The 9,047-nt window shown below is 34.1% G+C and overlaps 1 protein-coding gene and 1 non-coding gene across 2 annotated transcripts; one reads left to right on the forward strand and one right to left on the reverse strand.

The window, feature by feature from the left end:
* The first annotated feature begins 293 nt into the window (after positions 1–293).
* On the forward strand, positions 294–5,122 carry LOC143589622 (uncharacterized). The gene is made up of 14 exons (XM_077070335.1): positions 294–408; positions 513–643; positions 742–818; positions 877–915; positions 999–1,091; positions 1,172–1,288; positions 1,496–1,591; positions 2,171–2,284; positions 2,382–2,435; positions 2,863–2,910; positions 3,493–3,643; positions 4,226–4,391; positions 4,523–4,592; positions 4,694–5,122. The coding sequence occupies exons 2-14, from the start codon at positions 553–555 to the stop codon at positions 4,943–4,945; spliced, it is 1,368 nt and encodes a 455-aa protein (XP_076926450.1). The 5' UTR covers positions 294–408; positions 513–552; the 3' UTR covers positions 4,946–5,122.
* A 1,639-nt stretch (positions 5,123–6,761) lies between these two features.
* On the reverse strand, positions 6,762–6,850 carry LOC143589625 (small nucleolar RNA R11/Z151). The gene has a single exon (XR_013145315.1). It is a non-coding gene; the product is annotated as a small nucleolar RNA R11/Z151 (small nucleolar RNA).
* Between the last annotated feature and the right edge of the window lie 2,197 nt (positions 6,851–9,047).

Raw genomic sequence — 9,047 nt, forward strand, 5'->3', positions numbered from 1 at the left:
TTTATTGTTCATCACCGTCACAAACATCCATATGTTATTCTCGAATGTTTTATCATAAGAAGATTTGAGTTCCAACATCTTTAGATGAAAATTTTCTTTAACAGTGACGGATTCAGAAGTATTTTCCATGTACGCACGTTAGGGTCTTTGAATATCTAAGGATTTATTTTTTGTTTGATTTGATATTGATAATTAATTAATAATAATAAAAATGTTAGGGTAATATTATACACAAGACCCCTTGGTTCACTTTTTGTTTTCGTTAAATTAATTGTCACATTTCCTTCCCCCAACCCTCCTCTATTATCTGTTGGCGAGATCCAGCGGGTGGTGGGAGATCCCGCAAATCAAGAATAAGAATTATCAAATCAAATCGAAACCCTAATTCTCCTCTCCTCTCCTCTCTGTGTAAGTTTGATCTCGCAATTACATTTCGCTCCGATTTAATAATCATATCATTCATCAACATCCCTGTTGTAAACTCCGATTTATTATTATTATTATTATTGCAGATAGGAAGGGATTGTATTGTTGATTAGAAGGTGGTTATCTATGTTTGGAGGTCATGTGACTAATGTTCCTGTTAACACTAGTAGTCCACATCTAAGGAAGTCTGGAAGCAGGCAATTGTTTTCTGACCTAGGTCACAGGAACAAACAATTTCATCATCTTATATTATATTTTATTATTGCTCAATTTCTATAAATAATAAATCTTTCTTTTTCATTCTAATAATAATAGAGACAACTGAAATGAAGGGTGCCGCCACCACACCCTTGCCAATCTTACCCTCTCCCGTTTTGCTCTGGAGGCTTAAGGTATATTATATTATATTATATTTGAGTTTACTCTCTAATGATGTTGAGTTTATATCAGGTTATGCTCTTCTTTTTATGGGGATTCAGTTGTTGCAAGGTTCAACTTATAATTATATTTCTTTCTTTTTTTCAAGATATATATACATATATTCTATAACTAATATCAATATCCTATATCAGATTAGCTGGGATTCTGTTATGAGGATGAGTCTGGACCTGCGAGATCTTTTTCTTTATGAGGCCTTTCTCTACTATAATCCTCTTCTTCTTGTCGTGAGCTCTCACACGCCTTTTCCTTTAGTATACTATACTTTTATTGTAACATAATTATATCATTTGCTGTTTGTTAATAGACAGCTGCAGTTTGGTTTTGGGGCGCAAATTTATGGGTCTTTGCTCAGTCCAACGTCAACTATTCCAAGATTTTTGATCTTGATCAGAATCATCTTACTCATAAAGAAATCTGGAAGGTATATATTTAATACTCATTCACCAGCTAAAATAGTATTTATTCTTAATATATATGCATTATCAATTGTTCAACTTATTGTTATTTTACTTACCAAGATATATATAGTTCTATTCAAGGTTTCTTTCTATGATTCCTACACATTTAGTGATTTTATATGTTTGAAAGTTATTTCTGTGGTTGCTCATACTTTCATCTTATGTTGCAGTGTGCTACATGGATGACAATCATTGTTCCTACGAGTATGACATCATATCTGTATCTATACTCTCATGGTGAAGTCTCATGGGCTGCATCTCAACCAGTGTAATAGATGCTTCCTTTCACATTTTTTTACACTTTGACTAATTTTATCTCTCGGCTTATTTCATGTTCTTGGTGTAAACAACAATGTGAATGACAGTATTCCAAAAGTAAATAAGTTAGCGTCATGCTTAAGTTTCCAGTTTGCTATTCTGTGGTTAATCTCTTGCAACAGAAAGCTTTGTTGAGTTGTAATATTTTAATTGTTATATTTTTAATACACCCTGTAGTACTTAATTACTTCTGTGCTGATGTAGTGATGTGCATATTTTAATATATAATAAAATGTAAAAAATGCAACAGGCAACAGTTTGGTCTAATAGACGGTGAATGCTTAAATATTTACTACTAGCAAATAGAGGAAATGTTTTTTATAAAGCATTTATGAATTGATATTGACATGTATGTAATTTAGAAACATATAAAGACAAACACATACAATTTTGTGAGCCCAATACAACCTGGTGATCTTGTTATTATACATATCTTGTGTTGGCACTTAAAAGTTTGACTATTTACCCACAAGGAAATCTTATCTTATTTTATGATTACAATAATGTTTACACACGGTATGCTGCAGGTACTCTTATACACCGCTGTTGCAATTATCTTGATATTCCCCTTTGATATATTTTATTTGTCATCACGCTTCTTTTTATTAAGGACGCTTTGGAGAATAGTCTTCCCTTTTCAGGCAAGCCTATAGATATTACCTATCAGTATGTAATTTCTTATGATTGTATTTAATAACCGACATTTAATATGTTTTTGTTATCGTATGATGAATACAGGCAATAGCATTTGCTGACTTTTTCGTGGCTGATATATTGACTTCAATGTCAAAGGTATGTATCTGGAAGTAATGATATGTTTCAATTAAGTATGTCCATTAGTACGTGCATATTAATTCTCTGTATTACTCTAATATTTTAAGAATAGTCAGTGTCAAAGTAATTGTGTTTATGGAGAAGCTATATGCGATTGTTAAATAGCAAACAAATCAGATTTAGATAACTTTAGGAAATGGTTTGATTGATTATCTGATTCTGATTCTTCAAGATGCGATTGTTAAATAGCAAACAAATCAGATTTGGATAACTTTAGGCAATCGTTTGATTGATTATCTGATTCTGATTTTTCAAGTTACAACAATCAATTTTGAGAACTTGCATCCAAACACCTCTTTAATTGATTACCAAAGTTACAAATATCATTTTGAAAAAGATCTATGAGCACATAAATAACGTTTCTTGAATTGTTTTTGTTTTGCAGGTCTTTTCAGATTTGGAACGTTCTGTTTGTAGAATGGTTCATAGGCAGGTTAGCATTCACTCCTTTTTTATTTGTCATATTAACTTGCTATAGAGATTACTGCTAATGGTTGAATTTTGCCAAATATACTTCAAATATGTATGATATCAAATATAAATCATAACATTTCATAAGCTCTTATACATCAGAACAGGTTCATGGACTGGCCGTGAAGTCTAGTTAAATTTTGTATGTTAACATTGTGAAAATGAGAAATGATGCATTTTTATATGACAGCTGAGAAGTATTAGTTAAACTTGATGCTATTATGTTTTACAAAATTTTCGTATATATGGTTCTTTTCACGTATAAGTCCTGGTTTTATGTTATATATTACTATTATTGCCAAGTCTTACTTTTATATAAAGATTAGGAAGAGTTTTATAGAATGTATAAAACTTAGATAACAGGTTACTAGTTCTGGCAAGATTTAGGATCAGGATGTCTTTTATCCATAAAATTGATTAGTGATTTTATTTCATTGGGACTTGAAAGTGTTGTTTGCCTCTCGAAAGTCAATTAATCTATCTTTTCGATTCATTTACATCATAGTATCGATTTGGTTCTTATCACACTTATGGGGTTTTACAGGTGGCAACCATTGCTTGGTTTGAAGCTGATTCGGTTTGTGGCAGTCATTCTGTTGCTATTCCTATTGTTCTTGTGTTGCCTTACATATTCCGTCTCTTTCAGTGTTTAAGGCAATACAAGGATACCAAGGAAAAAACTTCTTTGCTAAATGGTAAAATCTATATTTCAAAACTTATCCCTCCCTACTTCAGTTATTTAAATATCAATTTTTTTTTATCTGAACGTGCACTATAGTTACAAAATAGCTATATATATGGATAAATTTCTTATACACTTCAGAAAACATGGTATGGTATCATGTTTACCCAACAAAAAATTACAATATTGAATATACCCATGTTTCAAATTTATAACCTTTATACCCTTCCCTTAAAACTTGCATAGAATATGGGAGTTTGGAGTGCAAGGAGAAAGAGAAGGGCATAAATGTCATGATGTAAGTATTTAACAAAATGGGTCAATATGAAATTTTAAGTATATTATAGGCTTGCGGCTTGCCATGTTTTTTGATCCATAATTAGTACCCAGTCTAGTTATTACAGGTGGCAGGTTTTAACTTTTTATTTATGAATGAGCCAATTCGCTGTATGTTTAACAGGTCTAATAGGTTAATGAAAAAAAAGGTGAAATGGAAAAATGGTTGAAAGCCCTTAAAGCGTGTTTCAATTTCAAAAAGTTAGATTATTAATTAAATACGTAATTTTGTATAATCACTTTCCTTTTATGGTTTCAGCATTAAAGTATTCAACTGCTGTACCGGTTATTTTTCTTTCTGCATTGAAGTACCACGTGTTCCCTGATAATTGGATAAACTTCTACCGGCCCCTCTGGTTATTCTCAAGTTTCTTAAATTCTTTGTATTCGTTTTACTGGGATATCACTCGAGATTGGGATTTAAAGTAAGTTAAAAGAGTTTTGGTGAAATATATTTATATTCCAAGCTGAATGTGCGGAGTAAATTTTTTTAGTTTCCATTTTACATGTTAGGAAGTACTTTCTTCACAACCATCTCTTTTTTTTTTCTTTACAGCTGCTTTACTCGAATCTTCAAATTCACCAAACCGCATATCGTCTCTCAACTGGTTTATGGACAGAACTGGGTTAGATTTGCTTTTTCTTACAGCAATTTAGATTATTATTGTGATACCATTGTTGGTGCGTTTAATATATATATATATATATATATATTTTCTTTTGACAGGTATATCTTTGGGTGATAGGAAGCAATTTGATATTAAGGTGCACGTGGACATACAAGTTATCAGCCCATCTTCGCCACAATCACTTGACGGTTTTTGCAATTACCGCGTTGGAGATTTTCCGCAGATTCCAGTGGGCTTTTTTTCGGGTGGAAAACGAGTGGAACAAAATGAACTCAAAACAAAATGTTCAGATGCAAGACATATCAGGTGAAGAAGAAAAACTACTCAACTTGAACAATCATAATGTATAGACTTATTTGACCTACATCATATCATATATGACCGACCAAAACTGATATCCTATCGAGCTCTTGTTTCTTATTTTTTTAATGTCTGGTAAAACTTGGTTTCTTGTCTTTTTTATATTTTTTTATCTCGTTCTTTCTTTTACTTTTGGAAATGAAAGGAGTTTTTGAAAATCAATTTTAGATAAATATATATAATTTTTGTTGGCCAATACACGAACAATTCATGAAACGGTACAAAAAGCTCAAAAAATGTGAAGTTGATAACCAAAACGAACTAAATATTCAAAAAAATAAAATAGTAAAGACTCGGTAGAAGAAGTTTAAAACTGGGATCACGACCCACCAAAAGCCAAAGCATCAAAGCTAGTCAATTACGAGCATTCTCATCTCATCCCCTATAATTATGTGTGGGGGGTTTGCAAATTATAGGTTGGGGTTGTGAGTGTAAATTATAGGGTGGAGAGAGAAATGTAGTGATTTTTTTTAAATTTGGGAAAAATTGTTTGCCCATATTTATTTTTTAATATTTGCTGGATTGGTTGTGAGTAGAGGAGAGAGAAAACTGTAATGATAAAGGTATAAAAAATATTATTTAATTGAACAGGAGAGAGAAATATAGTGTTCTTTAGTGTAGTTATATAGATAGAGATGTGGAATAGGATTAGAATGTTCAAAGATCTCTCACTATCTCCAAATGGTAAATGCTTCATAAAGTCAAACGGTATCTCCTTGACATGACCTATGGTATGTCATGATATCAGTGAGCCTAATTGATGGACCAAGACACTACAGTCTACAATAGCACGTGATGGAAAAGAGGCCTACTTATTGTCCAGCGGATAAAACCCCTCACTTCCCCAAAAGAGTAAGATCTCCCCGCGATCCCGGAAATAGGAAGGGCATGATACCCCTTCAAGCCTTTCATGCGGGATGCTCAAAAGCATCCGAATCCAAATCCGAAAATCCGGATATCCGAATCCTGGATATCCGAGTTTTCGGATTCAGATTCGGATATCAATTTTGAGATTTTTCCGATATATTAGTTTTAATATTTTTAATTTTTATTTTATATAACATAAGTAAAAAACCATAGATCTATTTTTAAAACACTCCTCTCCCCTTCATCAGCCTCCATTCTCTTCTGCACAGATCCAACAACTCTCCACATGACCACTGGTGTCCGGCTCCTATCCATTCCTCGACGACACTCATCAGTCAGTTGTCACGGTCGGTCTCCACGACAGTCGTCTTTTGTCTTGTCGGCGTCAACCACCGACGGTCCTCTATCCATTCTTGATAAGAGATTGTTAGCGTTCTTACGTGCAAAAACAAGAGAAATTTGTATATGTTAATTAATTATATGTATAATATTCTGTCATTTGGGTCACACTTTTCTATAAATCTACACCCTAGTTGTGTTGGAACAATCAAGTCTTAATTTTATCATAAGATTTATTGTTGTTATTTGTATTATAAGGTATTTTTATTATTAAAACAGGTGGGTTTTTTTTTCTTTAGATTTTCGGATATCCGAATCACTATCTGAAAGGCCTGGATATCCGAAGTTCGGATATCTAGGTCAAGCTCTCTCCACGCACACTATAAAAAGGTGTCTTATCACCTTAGTTTGCATCATCTTCTTACTCACTTGCTTACGCTCGTTCTCTGATCATGAAAACACCATAACAAACTCCATTCAATATTACATATTAATAATTGGCCTGTCCACTGCCCTACCTCCAATGTGATTTACCACATCACAACAATTCATCATTTCAATGTTTCAAAAAAACATTAAATAAAAAAAACAGTTGTATAAGAGCCTCAATGTGTGTAACAATCAGATCATTGACTTACCCAATCTCACTAAAATCCGCTAAGATAATGATATATATCATCATGAGGAACTGATAAATCAAATCATTGACCAACGAACCTGATAAAGGTACGCCTTCAAATCAGAAACTCTAATCCACATATATTAAAATATCAAAAACAAAACGATGTACCATTAGTAGATCCAAACTTTCGAACACTATATCGACAAAATGCTTCAAGTTATCATTCAGAACGATATTTTCAAAACGATGAACACATTTTTAACTTAACATTGTCCAAATTATGCACAAAACATTTAACAATGTACACAAAAAATAAAATTGGACAAAAATAACAAACCATAAAATATAATAATATTAACAAACAATGTTACCCAAAACACCATGGACACAGGTTATTCAAACGATCAAATTACTCACAAAACTGAAATCTAAATACAAAAGAATTTAATTCATAAGCATCCAGAGCATAACATTTGGTTTAAAACTTAAAATTGACACAATTACCATGTAAATTTTAAATGATAAAATCTAATAATTTCACTGAAGTGTTTAAGGCAATACAAGGATACCAAGAAAAAACAACTTTGCTAAATGGTAAAATCTACATTACAAAAGTTATCTCTCCCTACTTCAATTATTTAAATATCATTTTTTTATCTGAACATGCACTATAGCTACAAAATAGCAATACTTATGGATAAAATTTTTATACACTTCGGAAAAACATGGTATGATATCATGTTTACCCAACAAAAAAATTATGAAGAAACACAAATCCACTCGTTAGGTCTAACAAGTTAGTCCAAGGATAATGGTTAAGTATTTCCCACGATGGATTATAATCCTTCTTGGCGTAGATGAGTATCTCTTGCAAAACAGAACATCGTGAGCTTGTGACGAGGAATGTGGGGGGGGGGGGGGGATTCTCTCGTAACCACACTTCGGCGTGAGAATCAGCATTTGGTAATACGATGGAAATATATTGAGAGAGAGAGTTATAATATTGGATCGTGGATCCTTTACCGTTTGGAGGTACTTTGATTTTATAGCCGGGGGAGAGAGGGAATGGCTAACTGCCCTGTTAGTCTTTCCACCAATTATATTCTCCACTCGTGTGGTTGTGGATGTTGGTGGACATCATGGCCTTTTGACATTGACGTGATGTACTATTTTGTCTCGTCTTTTATGTGTTGTTCAATTCCCATTGGTTGGGCGATATTCCCAAAGTATATTCTTCCTTTTTGTTCCATGCTGGTGGAGATCTTAGCGCTACCATTCCCGAGGTGTCAGGAAATGTTTATTATATTAGACTATGTTTATGGCGCCATGTAGTCCGCCTAGCGCAAGTGGATTAGGTTATGCGTATCGCACCATTATGTATGCGTAGCGCATAGTTCCTCCACTTATTGGGTGTTATATTAATTTGAGGTGGGTTTAGCACCCTACTTCTACAAGTCCCCTAGTCCGTAGTTGCCCTGAAGAAAGGGGGGCTATGGACTTATCATGGGCTTTTGACAACTTTTGTGTATTGTAGCGCTAAGATCTGTATTTAGGGGTTAATGAAAACCATTGTCTGGTGCGACCTGTTTTGACCTTTGGTTATTGATAACCGTCATATGGCGCAACCTTTTTGACGGTTGGTTACTGAAAACCCTCGTTTGGCATTGCCTATTTGGACGCTTGGTTATTGAAAATCACCCCATGAAGGAGCCTTTTTTGGCGTGTGGTTATTGAAAACCATCCCATGGAGGAGCCTTTTTTGGCGGTTGGTTATTGAAAACCATCCCGTGGCGGAGCCTTTGCTGGCGGGTGGTTGTTGAAAACCATCCCATGGCGGAGCCATTTTTGGCGGGTGGTTATTGAAAACCATACCCTGGCGGAGCCTTTGTTGGCGGGTGGTTATTGAAAACCATCCCATGGTGCAACCTTTTTTGGCGGGTGGTTATTGAAAACCATCCCCTGGCGGAGCCTATTTTGACAGGTGGTTATTGAAGACCATCCCATGGCGGAGCCTTTATTGGCGGGTGGTTATTGAAAACCATCCTATGAAGGAGCCTATTTTGGCGGGTGGTTATTGAAAACCATCCCATGGCGGAGCCTTTGTTGGCGGGTGTGACATTCGTCAATTTCAGGTCCGATTTGTATTCGTTTTATAATCGTTTATTATGTAAACCGACCTGTTTTGTAAACTGAAACTTATGATATAATTAAAAGGATGAATTTTATGTTACAATATTGTTTTATACTTGTTGGGTCTCGAAAAC

The sequence above is a fragment of the Bidens hawaiensis genome, unplaced genomic scaffold (assembly GCF_021521415.1).
Source record: "Bidens hawaiensis isolate Kalapana, Puna unplaced genomic scaffold, B.hawaiensis_p1.1 tig00037669_1, whole genome shotgun sequence".
Lineage (NCBI taxonomy): Eukaryota > Viridiplantae > Streptophyta > Magnoliopsida > Asterales > Asteraceae > Bidens > Bidens hawaiensis.